Source organism: Octopus bimaculoides, chromosome 1 (assembly GCF_046866305.1).
Source record: "Octopus bimaculoides isolate indiv1 chromosome 1, ASM4686630v1, whole genome shotgun sequence".
Classification (NCBI taxonomy): domain Eukaryota; kingdom Metazoa; phylum Mollusca; class Cephalopoda; order Octopoda; family Octopodidae; genus Octopus; species Octopus bimaculoides.
In genome coordinates this window covers 121,591,981-121,619,134 of record NC_142928.1, presented here as the reverse complement: position 1 = coordinate 121,619,134, position 27,154 = coordinate 121,591,981, and the positions used below count along the sequence as shown (strand labels likewise).

The following is a 27,154-nucleotide window of genomic DNA, read 5'->3' as shown; positions in this document are numbered from 1 at the left end:
ATGACGCGAATCTTTGGAATAGCTAAATCCACTCTACTGCTACATTTTTCTTTTAGTCGTAGCTCTCTTATAAGTCAAGAGCTGCTAGTCGGAGTAGCATTATTCAAAGATATAACAATAGAGACATGCGCAATTCATGGAGACAACCTAATTTTTCTGTTAAACACCAATAGTTTATTTTTGACTATGCCTTTCGTTCATTTGTTTGATTACGCTATTGTAATCGTGTTAAAAGTCGATCTTACACTGTCCCTGCAGTAATACTCATCCATAGACGTAGCTACAAGTGTTCTTATAGACAGTAGATGAGATCAGCTTTCAGAAAGAAAGAAAGAAAAAAGGAATTCAACTCCAACTATGACTGCTGAAATTTATTGATCTCTTTTCCCCTTCCTCTAACAGTTATTATTGTTATTTTTATTATTATCAAGTAGTATTTATGTATCGGGCTTGTTGCCAGCCTTCTATGGTTAGATTTTGCGACTTAATATTACCATTCATACTGCTGTTTTGTTTCAATGGTTGAGTAATTATCATGTCTGAGTCATAACATTTTTTTTATGACATTGAATATTTTTTTATTAGAAAATACGGTTTAATGACCGAGGTCTGTGAGTTTTTAATTAAAAGATAATTAAAAATTAAATTAGTTTTAAGGAAATGTTCTTACACATTATCTTATTTAGTTGTACATACAGAAAAGAGAATCTTGAACAAAATATTCACTTATTTTTGTGTATTATATTTACTTTAACTAACAGCCTTTGCAATGGGATTTTCTTTCAAATTTGTTAATGCGATAATTTATCATGGACAACACTAATTTAATGTTACTGAATTTGTTACTACACTCTAATTATATATTAATTATTTAGTCGGAAAATTCAGTTTAGAGGTGATGAAATTTTCTCTCATTTCTTTCGTTAAGGAGTTGTCGATAGAGAAATTGTCGTTAAATGTACCATGAAAATATATAGCTCTACCTCTAATATTTGTTGTAATAATGATGAACTTAGTGATGCTGATCTTAGTGATGCTGATCTGGAAGTAGTTGGACGTGAATATATGTGTCAGCCATTTTAAAGTACCAGTCGATCATAGAACATTCTCTGATCGAAGTGTTTTCAGTTAGTTTAGTTTCAGTATTCGTGCATAATAAACAAATCTTTCTTTTTAATAACCAAAAGTTATTGGAAAATGTTTTGGTACCCTCAAATCAGACTTCTTGAACAGTGATACTAACGTTGATATATTTATTTTACTTGGAAATTTTCCCCTTTAAATTTCATTAAAACTAGTTAATTGACTTTCGTTTATTTTTTTTCTTTTCCTTTTGTCTGCCAAAATATCGTTTCATGTCCTTATCCATAAGTAAAATGACTGAAAAGACTTAACGTAGTGCTTCCGAATCAATTTCGAGCAGACCCATAGTCGACGGCATTCTAGATTTGTGACCGTCTCATCTTTTTTTTTTCTTCTTTCATAAGCCTTTATAAGACTATTATTCAATTTGTTCCCCAGAATAGGGTGCGATTCGAAGGAGGTTTACCTTCTACTTTTTCTAATACGTTAAGCGAACACAGTGGGTTAATAGGGATTTCTAACCTGAGCACAGGGCTACAGATTTTTTGTGAATGGGATTTAGTCGGTTATATCAACTCCAGCCTTTGCCATTTTCTCAACCTCGATGGGATTTGAACTCAGAATGTAAAGCGATGCAAATATATAATTTGTAAAATATAGATGATATATGTACAGACCTCCATTATAATCGTAGCGTTAACATTTGTTAAAAAGTGTAGGCATCATACATAGTAAAGCACAAATACAAAATATTTGATGTTTGAGTATAACGTGACGTTTTCGCAAATTTAAGCTGTTAATCAGCTTGTCTGGCCACTGCATAAGATTTTGTCTAAAACTGTATTGTGGTCAGCTTGTTTGTCATGGTAGTGTTTGTGTGTATGTGTGGTGGTGGTGGTGGGGAATGACACTTGGGATCCCTTATGTGAGACGAAACGAGTTCAAATAAGTGATTTGCCATTTTTTTTTTTTAATTAAAGTAAAACAAAACAAATTATTTACACAACCTGAAGCCTCATTTTCCATTTCGCAAACTAACTTAGCTCCATCGACAGTATTGCAAATGAAAGATATCTTACAATAAATATTTTAAACAAATGAAAGAAAATTAAGGTCAGCTATCGACCATAATATTTACAGGAAATCGAAGTAATTTTATATCAAGGAAAAGGAAATCCATGAAGTAAATTATTTCTGAACATTACTTCCGAATAGCAAATTTTCGACCACCAACATTTTAATATTTCACTCAAATTCTTTCAAGTCATTGTTGAAAATTTGTCTAGATACACCATTCTCCTTCATTCTTTCTTTTTTTTTTTCTTTTCTTTTTTTCGCATATTACCAAAAGGACTCATTATTTTTTTTGTGTGCATGACAGTAAAATTAACAAATTTCTTACTGTGGTTCTCACTATTGTGATCAAAAGTATGTGATCAATTCATTTCCAATATGTAACTGTCTTTGTCTTGTCCATTTTTCAGTTTTCACTGAAACATTATCTCTATTCTAAAAATATACCTCATCAAGCAACTACTTTACTAATAATTGGCTTTTACAGGCAGACAAAAAGAATTAGTGAAACCATTTTATAACATTGTCAACAATTTTTATTCACAACCTGGGCACATTTTGTTAATTTGCAATTATCTTGACATTTTTTTCCTTATGATCCCTTTTGTGGCAAATTGCACCTCTGTGCAGAATATTGGGTGTCTTAACAAAATGCACCAGTCAGTAATGTACGATGTGTAAATAAGCTCTGAACTTTAATGCAAAATTGTCTTGCTAGCAGTCAGGTTATTAGTTACAATTGTATAAAAACAAGGTTAAGTTTTCCAGGAGAATTTGCCTATATATGATGATCAGGTACATGTAGTAGTAAATAGATACAACAATGACCAGCAAAGATAATTGAGAACTAGTGTCCCTTGAGAAATTGAAAGCTAAATTGGAAAATTACCCAGGTGAAAGTGGAAATGTATGTTGCACTGCAACATTACCTTCATTTATATATCATCTTAAGTGAAGGCACATGGTTAAATGGTTAGGATATTTAGCTCATGATCGTAAGGTCATGAGTTCGATTCCTGGTGGTGCATTGTGTCCTTGAGCAAGATACCTTACTTCATGTTGCTCCAGTCCACTCAGCTGGTAAAAATGAGTTGTCCCTTGTCACATTCCTTGTCCACATGTTGAATCTCCCCGAGAACTACATGAAAGGTGTGCATGTCTGTGGAGTGCTCAGCCACTTGCATGTTCATTTCATGAGCAGGCTGTTCTATTGATCAGATAAACTGGAACCCTTGTTGTCATAATCAGCAGTGCTAGTTATATCGTCTTAAACAAAAGCAGCAACAGTTTTAACAATTGGATTCTATTTCACCTTCCCATTTTAAAATACCTCCTATAATAAACAAGTTGGCTGTAGTGCCAACTTACCACAGCCATGAAACAACGATGTTCAAAAAAATGAAACTAGTGTGTTATACTATAAGAAATCATTCACATTCATATGCTTGGCCTTTTTAAGTTATTTCCCACAGCTCATTCTATTTTCTTTTTAATTATGCAAAAACATATATTGCTAGTGATTAACATTCTGTGTGGACCTCTTTCTAAACTGAATACATAAAATTCATTTGCATGGAGAAACAACAAAACAGTTAAGGGGTATAGAATTGTTCTTTAAATCTGAGTCAGTCCTGATCAAGTCAACATATGATCAAAGATGTTCCTGACATGACCATCTGATTTTGATGCATAATGTATCTAGGACTACATTATCCAATGTCTTCGTTTTTCAAGGAAGTAGGGTGTGATTTGAGAAAGTTTAGTTTCTAATTATATAGTCAATCTTTTTGACTTCATGGCAGACTGGAAATCAAATAAAAAGTTACTTGTGCACTTCACAAAAAAAGTTTAAAAAAAACTGTTTAGAAATTTAATATTTAGAAAATAATGTAGAAAACTATTGTGTAAGACACTCAAATCGTGTAGATATTCTAAAGTCTTAAGTTACATGTGTTTAAAAATTTATGGCATCTTTAGATACCCCTTGAAGTACATCAGTGTGCACCCAGGTACACTGCAGTTCACCATTTGTGTTCCACTGTTACAGAAGCAATATTGTTCCTTGAAAATAAGGTGGCAAGCTGACAAAATTGTTACTGCACCAAAAAGTGATTAGCAGCATTTCTTCCGACTTTGCTTTGCCTTTCATCCTTTCAGGATAGATAAAATAAGTACCAATTGAGTATTGGGGTCGATGTCATCAACTTACACCCTCCCTCAAAACTGCTGGCCTTGTGCCAAAATTTGAAACCAGTATTGACGATGCATTAATTTGATGTCTTGGGTATCACAAGGAAAGAACTCTAACAAATACTTTATGACAGTGGCAGTAGAAAAAACTGTTAGAGCTTATATTTTTGATTAATTAGATAATGGGTTACTTAGCATCCATTTATGTATATTTGTATTTAGGCTTGAAAGATTATTGCATTAAATCTGATTAAAATGTACTTTCTCTCTCATCTTATTTGTATTTTCTCTTTGACTTTATGCCATTACTGCAAAGATATGAAATAAGAATAAATAAAAACATTGCTACTACATTTAAGTATGCAAATTTTTTTTAAAAAAGTGTATTATGTATGTGTGTGTGTGTGCATATGTTTTGCTGTCTGCCTCAATGTATAAAATCAATGATTCACACTTTAAATTATTCAGTTCAAGCAATTTTCCTGCTGAAGTTGAAGCTATTTAATAGATATATACATACACACACACTGTATTTACTCATATAATGTAATCTCAGATGTAATGTGACTCCTACCTTTTGTACCTAGAAGAAAATGATGTATATTTTAGCCCACCCCCCTTTTTACACTCATATAATTCTCCCACCAATTATGATCCTGATATTTTGTATTAAGTTTGCCAAATTATTCACAAGTAAGTTATATCTTAAACAAGAATGTTGTTGACTGTGACTTCGAAGTTTTGACCAGCTAAACCATGTATATGTACACACACACACAATTTATTGATGTGTGTTAACTCCAGCTTGATCAATATAATTACAATTATATGGGCATAGTTTCAATTCTCAAGTTTTCTGCTTAATGGGCATAATTATTATTAATAGTAGTTATTATGTAGATCATGGCAGAACCCCCAAACTGAATTATCTTGCAATATGTAGTTATCTTAAGGCACTGAACTGGCAGAATCATTAGCATATCCAGGCAAAATGCTTTGTAGCATTTTGTCCATCTTTTATCTTCTGAGTTCAAATTCTGCCATTCTTTTCATCCTTACAGTGTCAATAAAATAAGTACTAGGTGAGCACTAGGGTTGATGTAATCAACTTACCTCTTTCCCTGAAATTGCTAGCCCTATAAAGTTATCTCCATTTATATTCCAAATCCTACAGTGGGGAGGTTAAATTAGTATTCTTCTGTCCTAGTTCAATATGTAACATTCATTTGATTAAATCAGATCTATACTCCCAAAATATGCAATTTTGTGCCAATGTTAGAAATAGTATTATCATGTGTAGGATGTAAAAATTATCCTGCTTTACCTTGAGCTCTCAAATCTATGATGAAATTATAGGGGTGCCTTTATGACACACAGTGTCTTAGATTTTTTAGATTTAGTGGAGCTCAGATTTAACAACTGCCAGCTTTGTTCTGAAGAGTAAGGGACAAAGAAAAAGAGTGAGATAAAAGGTGAATCAACACTCAATGCATGATTGGTATTTTATTAACTCTGTAAGAATGAAATGTTAGGTTGACCTTGGTATGATTTCAGCTCAGAATGTAGAGAGTTGGAACAATTATCACAGAGCAATCTATCTAATACTCAGACAACTCTGCAAATTGGCTGCTTCTTTGTAAAAGTTGATAACATTGAACAGAGTGCATTGTGTTCTGTGTTCAAAATTTGTCACAGTTAAGTTTTTGCCTTTCGTTCTTCTTGAGTTATTAATATTTTCAAATTACTTGAAAGTTCTTCCCTACTATTCCATATACAAATTTATGGCACTTTGTCAGTGTTAGAATTTGCTGTTATTTTTCCTTCAGTTTGTATCCTTCACAACTGCAATCTTGAATCAAGCATGGGAACCTGACATCTGAAATATCATTGGGCTTCTCTGATTTGTTAGATAGTTGGTGGGCAATGATTTTTGCTTTGTTTAAAGAGTTAATAGAGAGAATGATGTTAACAATTATACATTGTGCAGACTCTTTTGGAGGGTACAAGAATAACTTCCAAAACTGGCAATACTGCAGAAAGGCACTACAAGAGAACAACAGGTGTTAGAACAACAAAACTTGTCTGAAATAATATGGCCTGATGAAATTGTTCTACATACATACAGCGCCCACGACTCAGCAGCTGCCTACAAGTTTATGTCAAATAGTTATTGCATTGTGTGGGAAGAATCAAGTTGTCCAGCAGGTCCATCCTAAGGATTGTTTCTTCACCTTGCTTTGATAGAATATATTGAACAGTTTTTTTGTCTGGTAGTAAAAGTAGAAGTGTGACAAATCAGTTTTTTTCCCATTTGAAACAAAACCTCATTGTCTTCCACTATCACTTCAAGTGTAAAGAGAAGGAGGAGAAAAAATTTTATGATAGGTTAGTAAGAATGGTGGGTTTATTGAAACTGAATGTCTCAGCTTGAGTTTCATTTGCAAACTTGCAGCCCTAACCTTTGTGTTGAAAGCAGTTATGTTTAGTTGGGTGTCCTGATGTTTCCCTATGTGATTGTCATTTATTGGAATGTTATGTACCTTTTATTTGAAATAGTTATGTAATGTGATATGTATTTCACTGTTTGTCTCCCCCTCCCCCATTACCCCCTTCTGTTTTTATGATTTTGTCAAGTGAGTGAACTCATTAGTTATGGAAGTGGGAGTTCACCTGGTCAGAAATGTTCACCTTTATATTTCAAGTAAAAACCAACCTAACTGGTTTTAATTTAGAAATTGAAATTTTCTAACAAGTTTGGCTGGATAATAAGATATATTGCGTGTATGCACACTTTTTGAAAGCATTGTTTCTTTTATTTTTGCTCATAGATTACCAGAACATTTTTGTTGTAAACAGAAAGTTTTCTACTGAACTACCTTGATACGTACTATCTTTTGGCCAATTTAGTTTGTATCACCATCAGTTTTTGTACATTTTCTTTTTATGCTGGCAGTATTACATCCTTGCTACTGTCTGACCTTTCCTATATATTTACATAAAGCGTACAATTTATTATGCTGCTATTCTTAGCAAGCAAGTTCAATCCTATATCTTTAAGATGTCTTAGTCATTATTATCATTATTTTGCTGTTAAATAATGTAGTTTTCTTTTGATTTCATTCAGTAGTATTGGAGGACAAAAAAAAAAAAAAAACAGAGAGAGAGAGAGAAATAGCTTTTGAATACAACCAGTTGCCTTTTTGTATTTGTCTTCTTTCTTATGGGATTCTTAATTGCCCAACTTCCAGAAATCACTGATTGACTTTTTTTTACTGCAATACAGAGATAAATCATATCTGATATCATCTTGGTTACAGAGTCCACATCTAGTATTTTGTTCCCTTACTCTGCCTAACCCCTTTACAGGAAAATAACTTACCTGATATCTACCAAATGTTTCTTTATCTATTTATACACACAGCTTCTGTACGAGGTACAGGAGTGGACAAGCATTCATTTGCCAAGGCTCCACATTTAGTATTCTGCAAAGGAATTTATTATGGAATATCATGCAGACAATTTAAAAGCTCACCAGTGGGGTGGGGGTTAGTGTACTGTGGTAATGAAATGAAGTAATGTTCTCTTTTCCGAAGAATTTTCTAATTGATTAGCATTCACTTACAGCGTTTGAAAAGAAATTGCTCTGCAGTTGTTTATTTCATAGAGTAACTGATGCATTATATAAAAATAGTTTGGTGTAGAGCAAATGATACATATGACCATGGTGGTGATCGAAGTTGTCCAAAAATTCTATCTGCTACATGTACAGAATACTTTTTTCATTTGTTTGAAATTCTCATTACTAGAGCATTTTTATTTTATTATTCATTTGTTTGAACATGATGAGCTGGCAGAATCCTTAGCATGCTAGACAAAATGCTTAATGGCATTTCTTCTGGTTCCTTACCTTCTGGATTAAAATTCCACTGAGGGCAACTTTGCCTTTTATCCTTTCAGGGTCCATGAAAAAAGTACCAGTTGAGCACTGGTACCAATGTATTGAACCATCACTACCACCACCAAAAAAAAAAAAAAAAAAATGCTGCCCTGGAACTAAAATTAGAAAGCATTATTCATTTGTTTGTAAAAGTGAAATGAGTATAAATCAGCATCACGGACATTTGTATGGAAATAGAAATACAGTTATTATTTCAGTATTTAATTAAAAAATCAAAGGTTCATTGAAACATGTTAAGATTAATGTTGAGGTGTATCTACATAAATGCGAATGCTGCATTTGTTCACTTGTGTCTGTGCACATGTGTGTGTGATCTAAAAATTAAGTTGCAGTTTTTTGTTTTTTTAACGATTATTTTTGTATATTAAAATCACTGAAAGCAAGGGTCATAAACCACTTATCAGCAAAGGATTGGAGAAAAGGAGTGAATGGCATTAATAGCACAAATCTCTATGTGTGTGCCTCCCTCCCCCCTCTCTCTCTTTCTCTATAACCCCCCCCCCCCTCTAGATCGCTAGCCACTACACATTCTTTTTTCTCTCTTTGTTTCTTTCCGTGTTCCTTTCTGTGGAAGAGCATAGGCTCGAAACGTTAAAGACTTTTTCATTTCCTGAGCATTATACTAATACATCTGTTTGTTTTCTACACCACCTATCTTCGTCTTTTGTTTTTTTGTGAATTCTCCCTTTATACATACATAAGATGACAATAAAATTGACAAAAAAAGAAATTTGAATAAAATATGAGAAAGTAATAAATGAATTATAATGAAATGAAATGCAGTAAATGAGATGACAACAAAGAAGCTAAAACACATGAGATATTAATAAAAGAAGAAATATATATATATTAAAATGAAGAGAGCCTGCCAACATTAAGTAAGGTACTTGTTAACCTTGAATTTAAAGGATGGTCATAGTTAGCAGGAGAACAATACATATCATTCCTCTATTTAGCTATGCATTGTGCATGGAACTTGTCCATGATATATCTAGGAAGCACAGATGCTTTCCCTAAATTTGGCAAACTGAGTTTTGGTGGAAAATTTTCAGACTGCTGCAATAGTACAGTAAAAATTATACATTATCTACAATAGACTGTTTCCCAAAGCCCAGTGGATTAATAGTTGTCGTTTGCTCATTGATCAATGTAGTAAGATATTGATTAGTTCATAAGACTAGTTTTTCAGCTGAAATGTCATGTGAAATGTAAAATAAGGTTATATGTATATATTGAAATATCTGTGTTCATACTTGCTGTTGTATATGCATGTTTATATTTCTATGTATATATATACTTATATACATGTCTATTTACTTATCTAAATGTGTGTGTGCACGCACTCACACACACACACACACACATACAAATATATGTATATACACATTTATCTAAATATTTATATATATATATGTGTGTGTGTATATGCAGGTATACATGTATGTGTGTGTATATGCAGGTATACATGTATGTGTGTGTATATGCAGGTATACATGTGTGTGTGTATATATATATATATATATATATATATATGCATGTGTGTATATATATATATATATATATATATATATATGCATGTATATATACACACATATATATAAATATTTGTGTGTGTATGCATGTATTTGTGCATATGTGTGACTGTATTTTGTCAGTAAGAATTGTGCAACCTGTGACTATATTCCATGATTTGAGAATGCTAAAGTGGGTGAAAGAGAAGTGGGGGAAATCATACATGAGCAAGATGCCAGTTGAAATATTTTAAAGTACAGTCGTGTAGATTTTTTTTTTTTAGGTGATTTTTGAAGAGTCTTCTCATTGTTTCCTTCCTAGATTGGTATCATTAATGTAGCTAATATTTAATTTCAGTGTATTGTGTTTGATTTATTTTGTTAAAATGCGATATTAGCTCCTCATACAGTTTTCTCCAACAGATATTAACATGTACCAGAAACATACATGAGAGTTGACAGACAAAGCCCATTCAGCACATACTGCAATGCTGCTGTCTAGAAGAAGCTTTCAATTCAAGAGATGATTACATATGAAGCTTATAGTTGGGCAGTGTGGCTTGGAGGTTCCTATACTATACACAAGCTGTTTTACAACAGTAATTGCAATGATGTAATTTTACCTAAGTTTTCATAAGCTACAGTGTGTGTGTGTGTGTGTGTGTGTGTATTTTCTTTTACTTGTTTCGGTCATTTGACTGCAGCTATGCTGGAACACTGCCTTTAGATGAACAAATTGATCACAGGACTTATTCTTTATAAACCTAGTACTTATTCTGTCAGTATGTTTTACTGAACCGCTAAGTTATGGGGACATAAACACACCAACATCGGTTGTCAAGCGATAGTGGGGAGACAATCAGATACAAACATATACATATATACATACGATGGGCTTCAGTTTCCGTCTACCAAATCCACTCACAAGGCTTTAGTCAGCCCGAGGCTATAGTAGAAGACACTTGCCCAAGGTGCCATGCAGTGGGACTGAACCTGAAACCATGTGGTTGGGGAGCAAGCTTCTTACCACACAACCACACCTGCAACTATATATGTCTGTCTCTCTCTCTCTTTTTTTTTTTTTCTTTTTTTTTTTTCTTCATGTTTCAGTCATGAGACTGCAGCCATGCTGGGGCTCTGCCTTGAAATATTTTTAGTTGAATGAATTGACCCTGATACATTTTTTCAAAGCCTGGTACTTATTTTATTGGTCTTTTTTGCTGAATTTCTAAGTTATGCATATGTAAACACACTGACACCATGAAGATGGGGGACAAATGCAGATACAAAGAAACATACATATACAATGGACTTCTTTCAGTTTCCATCTACCAAATCCACTCTCAAAGCTTTGGGTGGGCTGAGGCTATAGTAGAAAACACTTGCCCAAGATGCCATGTGGTTGAGAACCAGGCTTCTTACTACACAGCCACACCTGCACCTACACACACATACATATATATATGGCCACATTTCCTAGAATAAAGTGGGTAATATAGAGTCATCTGCACATTTATGGAGCAAGTCACACCAAACTTCATCATAGAAAGCTATAGAAACCCGCTTTAACCTTTTAGCATTTAGATTACTCAAAAGTAATGCTTATTTATTCACATTGATTAGTCATGCCTTATCTTGTAGCTTTGAGATTTTAATGATGTGGTTGTTTATTTTTAGAATAATATTGTAGGGTAAGTCATCATCATCATTGTTTAACTTCCACTTTCCATGCTAGCATGGAGGGTAATAATATTATAGGGTAAGATCTGGTTACTTAGAAGGTTGATTATTTTAGCCAGATATGACCATTTTAAATGCTAATGGGTTAACTAGATAGTTTTGTATAGTTCTAAAATTTATGGCTTCCTTTTCACTAGCAACAATGTACTGTATAGTCTTGAGATTTAAAGAGGCACACATTGTCCTTCAATGTTCTTCCTCAAAAAAAAAAAGGTTTATTATGTGTAGTGTAGATGTCAGCACTTTCCAAAAGAAGTCTTGAGTCTTATATTTTGTACAATCTCCGACAAATCTGTCACAGTCACAGCAGGAAAGAGGCTGCAGCATTAAACTCTCTCATTCACAAAATACTGAACAAAAAGCTTAAATGAAATACATCATAGTGGTGTCCCTGTATGACAACAAAATGGTTGAAACCAGCAAAATACTAAAAAGATATGTATGTATACCTAAAATGAATGAATAACCAATGTATATGATTTTGATAGTTAATGTAGATTTGCCTTACAGTTCAGGTACATATTGTTGAAATCCATTGTAGATTAAAATATTGCAAAAGAAAGTGTTTTGTAAATTAAAGATATCTTGCATATAAATAACTATATATACTATACTTCTTGTCTTGGAAGGAATGGTTTCTTGAAATTCAATTATGGATAGTAGCACATTTTTGAATCTTATTAATCTTTGAAACACAAACAAAGTTCCATTCAAGTTATATATAGCTATTAGAAAATTAAAGAGCTTAACATAAGCAATTGTTCTTTACGTTCTTCAGTAATTTAAGAGATAGATGGAAGCAGAAGCTGTGACACTTGCAGATGAGTTTGGAAATAATCTAATATAATAAATGCCAAAAATAATCTCTGTGTGTCACCCTTAGACCCCCTCTCTCACTATTCAATGACTCTCCTACTATCCCTCATGATGGGGTGAGTAATAGTAGGTATAGAGATGGTGAGGGGAGTGGCGAAGACAAAGAAATTTAGGGAGAGTTGATGGTGGCAGTGGGAGTAATAAAGGAAGAGGGAGATGTACAACTCTTTGACAGAAATTCCTGTTGCTAACATACTGAACATTATCATTTTTGTTTTACTTTTTGCTTTCTCTCTCGCGCAAGCGCAAACACACACACACACACACACACACACATAAAATACACTTTAATTGAAATGAAGTTTCCCCAAAATTAAATATATATAATAAATGTGAATGTCAGTGTGTCACACTTTTTCAACTTTAATAAATCCTTTCTACTGGAAGTACAAGGCCTCAAATTTTGGGGGAAGGGATTAAGTCGATTACATCAACGCCAGTACATAACTGGTATTAATTTTATTGCCCCCCCCCCCCCGAAAGGATGAAAAGCAAAGTCAACTTCGGCGGTATTCAAACTTGAAACCTAACAGCAGACGAAATACTGCTAAGCATTTCGCCTGGTGTGCTAACGATTCTGCCAGCTTGCTGCCTTAATATAACATAATAATGTATAATAAATGTGAATGTCAGTGTGTCACACTTTTTCAACTTTACTCCTAGAGGCTGTATAGCCCAACATATACCATTTTGGAATCAGGCTAACTCCATGAGTAAATTAAAAACATTCCGGGCCAAATCCGAACCCACAATCCTGAAAGTTTGGATTCCCAAGTTTTCATTTTGGCAATTTTTTTTTTTACATGGCTTTTAAGCTAGTATGGAATAAGCTGTGTTTTGGAATATCAACACAATTGGCTTCCCTAGACATTCTTAAATGTAATAAATAAACAAAATCTTATGATTGTGGTAATCATGTTGTTAGTAATATTAGTCAGCACTGATAAGTGGTTCATCAGCTTGAGTCATTGAAATCTGCAACATAATTGATTTGTATGTTTTGACTCTTTGACACTTGGAAATGGATGTTTCTGATTCAGAAGAGAAAATTTAGTATCATTTCAGCTGTTATATCTCAACATACGATAGAAAACTTTAAATTAAGTAAATTATTTATTTTTTGATATCTCCATTGTTTTCATCATATCATCATCACCATCATCATCATCATCATCATCATTGTTTAACGTCTGCTTTCCATGCTAGCATGGGTTGGACGATTTGACTGAGGACTGGTGAACCAGATGGCTACACCAGGCTCCAATCTGATTTGGCAGAGTTTCTACAGCTGGATGCCCTTCCTAACGCCAACCACTCCAAGAGTGTAGCAGGTGCTTTTACGTGTCACTGGCATGAAGGCCAGTCAGGTGGTACTGGCAACGGCCACGCTCAAAATGGTGTATTTTACGTGCCACCTGCACAGGAACCAGTCCAGCGGCACTGGCAACGATCTCACTCGAATGACTTTTCATGTACCAGGAAGGTGACGCTGGTAACGATCACGCTCGAACGGTGGAGCCCTCACAATTTTGCTTTCTCATTGAAATTAGTATTTAATTTACTTTTTCTGGACCTGTGTTAAGTAGGCTTAAAATTTGTTTCTGGAAACATGAATAGAAGATGGTGTAAGGGAAAAATATTTATTAATAAACAAAACCAAATTTTTAAAAAGCTGTAATCTGGAAGATTATAAGGCTTCTGATCTAACCATAAATTGATTGTAATAATCTTTGAGAATAGTTTTGTTATAAATTATACTTGATTACTTTGAATAAATTTTTGGAAACTTCAGAACTGTTTAGAATTTATGTCTTTAACTTCTATATTTTCAAATAAGTAATTCTCAGATCATTCTCCTTATGTGAAAGTGAAACCAATTTTAGATTTTAAATCATAAAATGGAATAATTTCATTTTAATTTTTGTATATCTACAAATAATTACATATAATTACCAACCAAGTGTGACATCCTAGAATAAGGAGGATTGACTTGTCACCACCTGTTTGTCTTTTTTGACTAAAATTAATCATTTAGATAATGATAGTTCTTATTAGGAGTGTAGTTATAATTTATTAAAATCCTACTACATCAAGTATGTTATTGCTCACTTTACTGTTAAGTTTCCATGCAGCAAACATCCCTGGATATTTTTTTACCAATCACTCCTTTTAAGTTATGTCACTCATAAGTTTTTTGTGGACACTCTAGCCTTGCAGTTACAGGTAATAAACATGAACATGACTAGAGTTGTCACCATTCTACATTTCTAATTTATAAATTTTAATTAAAATTTCAGGGTTGTCCTAGCATTTTTAACCATTATTACTAGTTTAAATAATGATTTTTTTAATCATAACTATGGGTGTCATTAAAATTTTATTGACTAATTATATCATGTATGCTGGTAGCATACATTTCATTATTAAGAATGAAGAAGATACTTGAAACACTTTGTGTTTCTGGAAATTGATGTAACTATTTAAACAAAGTGCCAGACTGAAAACAGATTACCATATTTAACTTCATGACATTTTCTGGCTCTTTACAATTTTGAGTTCAAATGCCATTGAGGTTGACTTTGCTTTTCATCCTTTGGGGGTCAAAAAATAGGTGCTATTTTGGTGTGCAGTCTATCACTGTATTTATAGTCTGTTGTGAGATATCCTGATCTGCATCAATGGTTGGGGTTGAATTCACTCTACAGTGTAAATGGCCAGGTTGACCACATGCCAAAGTGGCAGTGAAAAATTATCAGTTGCACACAGAGGTCATTGTAATTCACTACCCCCACCTCTCAAAATTGTTGGCTTTGTGCAAAAATATTATTTCACTTATTTTATATGTCTAATACATGGGATAACTTGTGCGTAGAATTTTCTATAACTGACTGCTCCTCCTGTTTCCAAGTAAGGTAATATATCCCTTTCACTGGACTGTGTTTTCATGGAAGACTGGAAACAAATGACAGCACTTGTCTGTCAATGGCAGTTGCATACAACCATCATGTGATGTCAAGACAAGGAAATAAACATGTACACACACACACACATGGCAGGTTTCTTTTAGTTTCTCTCTACCAAATTTACTCGCAAGGCTTTGATCAGCACAGAGCTATTATAGAAGGCACTTTCCCAAAGTACCATGCAATGGAACTGAATGTGAAACCATTTTGTTGGGAAGCAAACTCCTTAACCATAGTTATACGTGTGCTTACCATTTTTACACGTAGTCAAAGCCATTGTTTCTAGAACTAGTTGTACTTCCAAGTCAGTTGTGAAATATAATTCCACCTATTTTGATCTGATATAGCTAAGCATGGCGTGGCATCACAGTACTTGTAGAAGTTTGAACTTATGTGCTTGTGAAGAATAGGCCAGCACCATAACTTACCCACTGTCTCTAATTGTGTATTTATCAATGGAAGCTTTTTTTAACTATCATGCTCCCATGATCTGATGCTGAAGGAGTTACCTTGAAAAAGATACTGTTGAGATGCCAAGATCTAGACAGAAATAAAGCATCTTAAATTCTCTAGTGGAGTATTGCAATTCTAAATTGTCTTTAAAAAAATCACTTCTGTTTGTTTTGTTTGCACTAGAATTCTATATTAAGTAACTATTGACAAACCAAGAAGCATATGGGTAATTCCATGCTCAGAACTTTTCTCATTTATATCAACCTCTTTCCCCATCCATTTTTTATTTTAAGTCTATTGCATACTAGAAGAGTTCCAGTGCACCCTGTGGTTGTTTTCATAAACTCATTTTCATGATTGCTCTGTTCTAGTATTTAACTTTCAGCCTATTTATATTTAGTTATTTTAGAAATTGTATGTGTGTGTACATATACACATGTTGGTGTATCTGTGCCATTGATAATTTTAAATAAAGATATTTTAATATAGTTTGCATGAAGTAATTTGTGAATTACATTTTTAAATTTCAATATTGAACTTACCCTCGTTGCTTTCTAAAAGTTACCCAGCAGTCACACACACACACACACACTCCCCACCCCTGCACTCAGCAGGTCTCACACCAGTGAACTTATCTATTTTCTGAAAATGAAGTGGAATTCCTATGTACAGCTGTTTTGACCTAGTGAATTATAAATAGGACAGGATTTAAGAAAAGAGCTTTGATGGACACTTAGCTGTATGCTTGTTCTTTTGCTAAACTCATTGCCAACAACATTTCTGTATATGGTTTATATGACTTACACACACCATTCATGTATACCTTGTTTTCTTAATCTCTACCCACCAACCAGATTACACTGCATGATACGCTATCAAAGGCTTTTCCAGATCGACAAACACTAGGCATAATTGTTTGCTTTTTGCTAAAAACTTTTGTAGTTTTATCATTTGAAAGTAGGTATCAGTGATTCCTTGTCTTGGAACAGATCTGAGCTGCATATCATCTGGGCCAACTTCTTAACTAGTATTATTACTCATAGTTATTTTTTGGAATAACTAAGTTAGAACTAGATAGACCAAGTTATAACTTGGTCTATCAGTCTTAATATCACTGTAATTGCTTTTGTTTTTTTTTTGAGAGAATCTCCTTTGCACCTGTAGCAGTTGATGAATGATATTGCTATACTCGTCCTGTACTACCTCTTGACTGAGTAAATAGTGCATGTTCTACTTTGCCAACTATTTTCAGCATCTTGACACCTATCCTGATGATCTGGCTGCTTTCCTTGCTTTCGTAATCTTAATGGTCTTTTTAACCATATAGCTGTCATTTTCAATAGCTGGTCTCCTCCTTCATTCACTCTCTCCTAAATATTCTCCTCATTTAGCAACTTCTATTAACAGTATTTATATAGTTCATTCATCTTTGTGTCAATGATGCTGAGCCCATTGCTGTTTTTACATATATACTCCACTCCCCCATTGCTTCAACATTTTGATTTATACTGACATACTGCTTTGCAATTGGGAACACTTAATGTTGCAGACATTGATACTTCTGATACAAACATTTATATATGCTTTGAACAGTGGTTACCAGATAGTATACTGTAGGGTATAGTTAGGTGCACCATGAAAATATAACTGAAATTGTGTCAGCTAAACACTAAACTCATTTAAATTGTGTGTGTGTATATATATATATATATATATAAACAAACACAAATAGTATTTAAAATTTACAACAGCTGTTTCAGTATTTTATTTATGCATTTGTAGAAGATTACATCATAACATGAGTCACCATCATCAAGTAAAACTTTAAAGAGGTAAGGTTTCAAACAATCAGATTACTTACATTGATTTGGACAAATCCTATGTCAGTTGGATCAGTCCTGATTGATGGACTGACATTGGGTTTGTCCAGATTGATGTAAGAAATCTAACCTGTTTAAAATTTTATCTGATGATGGTGAATTATGTTATGCTGTAATCTTCCTATAACTGCATTAATAAAATTCTACTGAAACAGCTCTTGTTACCTTTAAACACCATTTGTGTTTACTTTTTATACCTACACTACACCAAGAAGCAACTCCAGACTCAGATCTAAGGTTTAAATTGGGATTTGGGTTAGGGTCAACAATATCCTACCAACACTCAGTGTCTTCAGTGTTGTTTACCTCACTGTGAGCTGTGTTATCATACCTAGCCATTTCTAGCATCCTATGTGTTGGTGTGCTTAGATTCTAATGAATCGTTATAAGTAGATCATATTCTTTTATTTGTTTTAGTCATTTGACTGCAGCCATGCTGGAGCACTGGTTTTAGTCAAACAAATCAACCTCAAGACTTATTCTTTGTAAGCCTAGTACTTATTTTATTGGTCTCTTGTGCCAAACCACTAAGTTACAGGGACATAAACACAGACACACCAACATATATACGACAAGCTTCTTTCAATTCCTGTCTACCAAACCCACTCACAAGCCTTTGGTTGGCCTGAAGCTATAGTAGACACTTGCCCAAGGTGCCACACAGTGGGACTGAACCTGGAACCATGTGGTTGGTAAGCAAGCTACTTATCACACAGCCACTCCTGCACTTCTCTTTTGCTATAGTATTACATTTCAAAATGCAAATTGCTTCAGAATTATGATAAATTTATCCTTTAATTATCTTTTCTGTGGCATAGATGTCATAGTGAGAATGTTAGATGGAAGTCATGACATCCTAAAAAGTTTATTTTAAATAAAAATAATATAGTGACTTAATTTTCAGACTGTGTTCAGAAATCATCATCATCATCATCATCGTTTAACGTCCGCTTTCCATGCTAGCATGGGTTGGACGATTTGACTGAGGACTGGTGCAACCGGATGGCTACACCAGGCTCCAATCTAATTTGGCAGAGTTTCTACAGCTGGATGCCCTTCCTAACGCCAACCACTCAGAGAGTGTAGTGGGTGCTTTTACGTGTCACCCGCACGAAAACGGCCACGCTCGAAATGGTGTCTTTTATGTGCCACCCGCACAAGAGCCAGTCCAGGGGCACTGGCAACGAACTCGCTCGAAAACCCTACAAGGCCAGTCAGGTGGTACTGGCAACGGTCACGCCCAGGATGGTACATCTTATGTGCCACCCGCACAAGAGCCAGTCCAAGGGCCCTGGCAACGATCTCACTTGGCTTGCCGGGTCTTCTCACTCACAGCACATTTCCAAAGGTCTTGGTCAGTAGTCATCGCCTCAGTGAGGCCCAATGTTCGAAGGTCTTGCCTCACCACCTCAGCCCAGGTCTTCCTGGGCCTACCTCTTCCACGGGTTCCCTCAACTGTTAGGGAGTGGCACTTTTTCACGCAGCTATCCTCATTCATTCTCACCACATGTCCAAACCAGCGCAATCATCTCTCTTGCACACCACAACTGATGCTTCTTATGTTCAGCTATGGATTATAGTTGGTATTTTGTCAGCAATTTCAAAAGAACATCTAAGCTGTTGCAGATCACATTTTTATGACAATAATGATTTAAATGAAATTTGCTTATAAACTGCAACAACTTCTCTTTCTCTGTCCAACTGTCCGTGTCTTTCTCATAAACTGGGAGTGAGTGCTATTATGAAAAAAAGAGAATGCTATTAGTACTTGTTGGTTGTTAAGACATTGATATAATAAGATATATCGGATTAAAATAAATCTGAAATAGGATCTGATATGAGTCTAGGACATTTACCCTCCATAGACAATTACCCCCCACCCCCGAGGACAACAGATGATGATTTAAAACTTCTTAGGATATATTTGAGAGGGGGTAATTAACCAAGTGGAGTAATTGTCCTGATATGTCTGACATATCACTACAAATCTAAAACTTTGACATTGTGTAGATGTAAAAATAGTTAAACTATATATGAATGACAAATAACATTGTGAATGTCCTATTTATTCAACTATATTGTCTCTCTCAAGAAAATGGTCATGCTTATTAGTTTTAGTTTATTGTTTGTGTGTAAATGTGTAAACAAGAATAGCTGGAATGGTGTTCCCCATAGCCCTAAGATTTTAATTGTGCTGGTCCAGTAATATATACTGTTTGGAGTCAATTTAATAAATTTAGAAATTGTAATAATTATTTGGTACAGTAGATTAACTTCAATAGATTTATGAGCTATTTTCCCCCTGACTGTTTTATATCAGCCTTTCTACAGAGGTATTAGACATAATGATTTTGTTAGGGTAATTGCTTTTACAGTTGACTGCTTAGCCATGAACTGAAGTGGAAATGTCATTCTGACAGACTTACTCATGCAAGCCATTTTTCCCCCTTTTTCTTTTCTACTTTAACAGTGATTCAACACAGTGATTGTGTAATAAGGTTTGAAGACATCACTGTAGTCTAGCATGAGTTTTCATTTGTAGTTATAAAACATGAGCATTATATTTTATGAAAACTATGCTAAGTTTATAAAAAAAAAAAAAATTCACAATTGGCATTAAAACTAGTTTAGCAACTGTTAGAAATATGTCTTATCTGTTCTTGTATCACTTATCTTCTTAGCAATATTAAAATTTAAGATTTTAGTTCTTATGGAAACTACATAATGTTAGATAATCTAACATTCACGTAGCAACAGTGAATCATGGAGTTGCTACTTACATTACATAGTAGTTTGTAAATACTTATATTTAGTATTAAATAGGTGAGAAACAAATTTCTAGGATATTCTGCTAGTTTATTTATGTTAACAAAAATATCTGAACAATTATCTTGATATAGGCACAGGTGTGGCCGTGTGGTAAGAAGCTTGCTTCCCAACCACATAGCTTGGGGTTCAGTCCCACTGTGTGGCACCTTGGGCAAGTGTTTTCTACTACACTTTTGGGCCCACCAAATCCTTGTGAGTGAATTTGGTAGACGGAAAGTGAAAGAAGCCCATCATGTATACATATATGTATGTGTGCGTGTGTGTGTATTTGTCCTTTACCACTGCTTGACAACTGGTGCTGATGTGTCCCCCATAACTTAACAATTTGGCCAAAGAGCCCAATAGAATAAGTGCTACTCTTTAAAAAAATTAGTCCTGAGGTTTTTGTTTGATTTTAAAAGAAACCTTCCAACAAGTAAAAGATGAAAGATATTGGCTCTAAAAGAATATATGATGCAATGACTGTGGTAAGAACTAAGTCATAATATGCTGTTAGATACACTTTTTTTCTTATTCATTAAGAACTGGTTATTACTTGTAACTAATGATAATTTCTTACTCTCTAGTAAGACATATGTCATTACCTATACGTCTAGTGGGGATTTCTTCCTGTTTTAATAAGTTTCTTTGTTTCATAATTGTTATACCTTGCCATCCCCCTCACTCCATATTTAATAAACTATTGCGAGGTGTGTCTTATAAATGAATACAGCCCATCAAACACATAAGAATTAACATGGTTCTAATTTTTTTTACTTTTTAAAGAATGCTTTTTTTCTATCTCTTGCACTTATTATATGCTAACCTTTTTATTCTTCCTTTGTTTTCTTTCTTGTTTATTGATAATTCATCAGTTTTAAGTGAGAGAGAGAGAGTGTGCGTGTGCGTGTGTGTGCGTGTGTGCGTGCGCGTGCGTGCGTGCGTGCGTGCGCGCGCGCGTGTGTGTGTGTTACAGGTGGTGCAGAAACTAGCTTCACCAAGATTATTGATGATCATTTAGTTTCTGCATATTGAAAAAGATTGAATGTTTTGCAGTAGCTTACCTCTCACCCCCTTATTCATCATCTCTGATCTTATGACAGTCAGTGGAAATTCTAATAAAGTAAGAATATGCTTGAATCTTTTAAATACAAGCATTTTATTAACCTAGTAAGAATGTTCCATTTTTCTTCTTATCAGATGGTAGTGCACATGACCTTTTACAGCACCTCTAAGATAGGTGTGGGATGTGGTGGAGGGGAAGATATCCTTAAACTGGAGACCTGGTCTGAAGGCTTGTCATAGAATAGACTCTGCTAAAGGCATCTAAGGTGCAGGTGATGAATTAAGTAGGCAATGGTGGGTTTTGAATTCAGAACATAAGGAGCTGGAATAAATATTGCAAGGCATCTGGTCTGATATTCTTGCTGTTCCTCTAATTCACCATCTTGGATTGGTAGTTTTTTTTTGGTGGGGGGGTTATATTGCCCCCCACTCCCACCCCACTCTTGAAAGATGACTGCAGAGTTGGCCTTGGTGGGATTTGAACTCGGAGTTCAGAGACACGGACCAAATACCATGAGGCATTCTATCTAATGCCCTAATAACATTGCTAATTCACTGCCTATGTAGGCAATAACAATATTATTACTATTTTGAAATATATATGAGAGCAATAGCACATATCCAGAGCAATGTTTGCAAGCTGCATTTGAAAGACCTCTGTTATGAAGCATTTTATTTAAGACTCTTTCTGCTCTCACTCTTTCATAAAAAGTATCGCAGTATTAGGCAACATTCTATTTACATAAATCAGTGCAGCTACTACCTTCAGAATGCTACACACTCATGGAACAACAACAAAATTTTGACACAAATATAAAATCTGTATGGTTTTCTTTGTGTGCAAGTATTCTCTATTCAGGCATGTCTCAAAAATTATGAACATTAGCCTACTCTGTCCACAACTTATACTGGGTAAGACAGGCTCTGTGTGTGTTAATATGTGTAATGAATGTCTTTCAAATAGTATATTCTAATGGCATAACAGTTATTAGTACTAAAAACAACACTACCGTGATGTCCTAAAGTGCATTCTCAGTAGTGAGAATTTACAGAAAAACAAAAGATGAAGACGAGTATGTAAACAACAAGCAGATGTATTAGTTTAATGCTTGCGAAGTGAGAAAGTCTTTTACGTTTCGAGCCTACGCTCTTCGACAGAAAGGAATACAGAAATAAACAGGGAGAGAAAATAGAAAAAGGTTTAGTGGCTAGCAGTCTATCATGGTGAATGCTGGACAGAGGGGTCACACAGGAGAGCTAGGAAGAAGGGGAGATAATAAAGTAGTGGTGATCCCAAAACGAAGGTGCGTGTGTATGTGAGAGCATGTATGTGCGTGCGGAAGGGGGCTGGTGACATTGACATGTGTAGGTGTGTGGATGATGGTGTAGGTGCTAGGAAATGGTCAGTACTGGTGTGGGTGCTAGGAAGTAGTCAGTGCTAGTGTGTGATGTGGTGTGGTACCCAGACTGCTATGGTTGACTAGTAAAATACACTTGTTTAAGGTGCTACATAGCAGGAAGTGAACTTAACCATGCAGTCACTTGTGCACATGCCTGTCTATCAATCAATTTATCTATTTCATATTATAACAATGTTAATGTAAGTATATCTAGATTTGTAACCAAAATTCTGCCTGTCCTTCCTTCCACCATTTGTTACGCCTCCTTATTACCTCTAATTTCTTTAACCCTTTAGCAGTCAGATTACTTTGTCAAACGTAATCACTCATGTATTATCTTGTAGCTCTGAGATTTCAATGATATGACTATATTTTAGAATGACATTGTAGAGTTGTTTGAGAAGCTAGATCTGGTCAGTTTGGACATAAAACAGGGGTAGAATATTTTGTTTGGATATGGCTGGTGTAAATTCTAAAAGACTAATAAGCAGTGGTTCTCAGTTGGAGTCCATATAAGATTTTTGGGGGTCCATGCAATAAAATAGTAAATTGGGGATCCACAGTAGTACTTTATGGGCACCTGAAAGAGATTTGCTTTAGATGTATGTATTGGTATTTATGGCAAGAAACAACTAGGCTACTTTCTCTAACAGTTTACATAGTTCAACCTACACAAGTTAACCAATCATAAACAAAATAGGAATTTTGAAAGAAGTCTCTATAAAACTAGTTTTTAAACATCAAATGGCTATGGATTGGGGGATCCACCAGAATAAAATAGCAATCAAAGAGGTCCATAGATAAAAAATGGTTGAGAACCCCTGTGCTCAGGAAATAAAATAGAAAGAGGAATGGTTGTTTTCTACTGTATTGCTGCTGAACAATGTATATTGACTGGTCTTGGTGTTCTCAGAAGCTTCTAAATTGTCTCTCAACTTATTGTAAAGAGCAAACAAATCTCACTCAAATTACATGCTACTATCAACACCTTTCAACATAAATATGTTTGATTGAGGTTGACCTGATTTAAATAACACTCAAATTCTTTAAACCAACAGAAAAAAAAGACCTGTGCCATTGCTTGACCTGCTAGATATATTAACCAAATTTTCCAAAAATTACACCGTCATCTTAAAATGGCAGGGTGTAAAGAACACATCAGACAAAATTAAATATTACACAAACTAGAAAATTATTCCGAGGGCAGGTTTTTTAAAATATTTTATTTATATATTTTTTTTTATAGTACAATTGCTACTCTATGTAAAAATTGGTTTGTAACCATCAGAAAATGGATTTAAACCTGAACAGAGGAAGAAAGAAAAGAATGAGTAAAAATGTGTGTGTGGAAATTGATATGCAGATATTAAATTTATAATCACAAAATTTGTTTTAATGGTAGTTAAAGAAGGCAAATTTGGTCTCCATAGTTTGGCATAATTTGAAGTTTCTCCCATTAAAAGTGATATGTAGAAAAGGGAGCATGTGTACTTCTTTTCATACAACAGATTATTGCCATTTATTTTCATTGAGATGATGACCATGCTGGATCTGAACTTGGAACTACATTGTGCCACCTATTCTTAATTTTGTACTTCATGTTTACTGAACATAACAAATGAGAGAACAGCAAAGGTTGTTTTTAAATGACTGCTGTTACTGTGTTTGTGTATTCTAACCCTTTAGCATTCATTCATATTACTCTGTCAAATAGCTTTGAGATTTTCATGTGATTGTATATTTTTAAAATAAGGCTGTAGAGGCCAAATCAATCAGTTTGAACATAAAACAGGTAGAATATTTGGGCTGGATATTGCTAAAGGGTTAAAGAGCCCTATCATGAGTAACTTAACTTCATAAGCTCTAGAGTGGTATTTATTATCCTTGTTAGCACTAAGTTTGTTAGATTACTGACTTTAAAGAAGACAGAATTAATTTGGCTATTGGTGAATATTATTTAAATTCTTTTGAGTTGTTTTGAGATTGTAATCCTCTAATATTCATATGATATGATTTGTAATACCTTTAACTAAAAACTAAATGAATTCAGTCATGACAGTCCATTTGTATTTAAAACTGTGTGAAATAAAGTTATTCCTTGGAAACTAATTTTTTGTATTTTTCTTCTTTTGTAGGGGAAAGTATTTGTATTTGACAAGGTTTTGAAGCCTAATGTATCACAAGAATATGTGTACAATGTTGGTGCTCAACCCATTGTTGCTGGTAAGTAGAATAATCTTTTAAATGTATCCACTTTTAAAATAATGTCTTCATTTTTTCAATGCACCCTTGCTTAGTTAACAAAGTGTTGATGTTAAGGTCCTGAGTTCAAGCATTACTTGTTCTTTATGCAAGTTGAATTATCGGATCTTTATCAGAATGAGACAAAATATTGTCCAAGATGTAGTTTCAGCTGATAAATTTACAAAATTCCTATTTGATATTAAATTTATCAGTTAGTGAGAAATGCTGTTTCTTTTTAAATAATCTTTGACAAAAAAAAAGAAAGAAAGAAAGAAAAATGTTTGAGAATGCTATTCTAATGAAACATGTGGTTCAGAAGCTGAAGAGAAATGAGTTAATCAGTTGTATAGGCAATGTTATCAATGCAGTGGAATTTTTTTTCTTCCTGTACATTCATCATACAACTGCTCTTTACATAAGGAGAGAGAGAGAGAGAGAGAGAGAGAGATGTTTGGTTACTACTGGTGGTGAAACTGAATTTCAACAATTTTCTTTTTCTTGCTATTATATTTTTGTCATAACTTCCTTTGGCTTTTATGAAGTCACTTAATAGAAACTATATAGCAAGCCATATAGGCAGTTTATAGATTTCATTTTGTGACTATTCTTGTTGCTAATTACTTTTACATTCTAACACCTCTGGATTAGTTTGTGGGGAATCCATTAACTTGAACTGATCCATAGTATTAAATTTACACCTGCTCCCTTCCTACATATCAAGCAAAGCAATTTTGGGATTTTATATTATTAATTACTACTTCGTTCCTTGTCATGTTGACTCTTTTGCCTTTGGCAACTTTTTCTAAATATATAATGTCTCTATAGTTTTTCAATGCATTTCTACAAAAATCCTGGTGGATTTGCAGATTACCTAGTGGTCATGTTCAATTCTTGAACAAATATTTATAATTGGTGTTTCTGATAGTTTCACTTGAAGTAGTTTTTATTTTTGTTCCACTTATGTTCCTCACTTAACAACCTTTTAAAGTAATACTTCATTTTTTTATTTTTTATTTTTTTTTATTTACTATCACCATGCCTTGTTGTCATGAATGCACTTCTCTCCTGTGACATTCTGGTTCATATGAACCTCTCTGCTAATGATTAAAGCTCTCCCAGTCATAAACAAGAAATTAAATCATAGCAACAGCTGTGTTAGCCCTTTCGTTACCATATTTCTAGTGGAATAATACATTGTCTGTGTTCCAAATGATTTTTAAACTTTTCAGTATTAAACTGATGATTGGAACATGAGTTGACAAAAAGTTGTTACCTGAAATTATGATGGAAGGTTTTAATATAAATATAAATGCTATAAAACAAGCAGTTTTGCATCATAGAAATAGAAGCAATCTGAGACATGTTGGTATCAGAAAAATTGAGCAGACTGATACTTCTCACATTACTTCTGTATAATTAAGGGTTTTTGAGTGGGAGTGACCTTTTACTGATACCAGACAACATATTCTCTTGGCTCTCATTAAGTAATTCACATATTCTTGATAAACTTAAAATAAACATAGCAAGTTGGAAAACTTGTTTTACTTTATGCATTTGTAACATCTTAACAAACAAAAGAGCTTATGGGATGGGAGGAATGTTCTTTTTAATTTACGGACTGTTTTTCAGTATGGACATTTTTATTTCGTGTTTTTTTTTTCCAACTCTACTAAAAATATGTATAACAATACACTGCAGGGTTGAGTGGTTGACAATAGTCAAAAAATAAAGTACAAAATTAAAGCTATGACTTTATTCATAACCACTTCCATACTTTCCTTGGATAAGTTATGTACTTATCATTAAATAATTTAACATTACTTACATTTGACTACTTGTATGTGCAAAATAAGCATTGTCTAATGTTCAATAGAGTTGTATATGCGTATATATATGTTTGTGTGTCTTG

The 27,154-nt window shown here is 34.1% G+C and overlaps 1 protein-coding gene across 2 annotated transcripts in view; it reads left to right on the top strand.

Annotated features, from left to right (window-relative positions):
* LOC106867530 (kinesin heavy chain) overlaps positions 1-27,154 on the top strand; it is a 65,651-nt gene that overhangs the window by 4,871 nt on the left and 33,626 nt on the right. For both annotated transcript variants that reach the window (XM_014912426.3, XM_014912425.3), the window contains exon 2: positions 25,137-25,224. In XM_014912426.3, the coding sequence (XP_014767912.1) occupies positions 25,137-25,224 (88 nt within the window). The remainder of the gene's footprint in view (positions 1-25,136; positions 25,225-27,154) is intronic.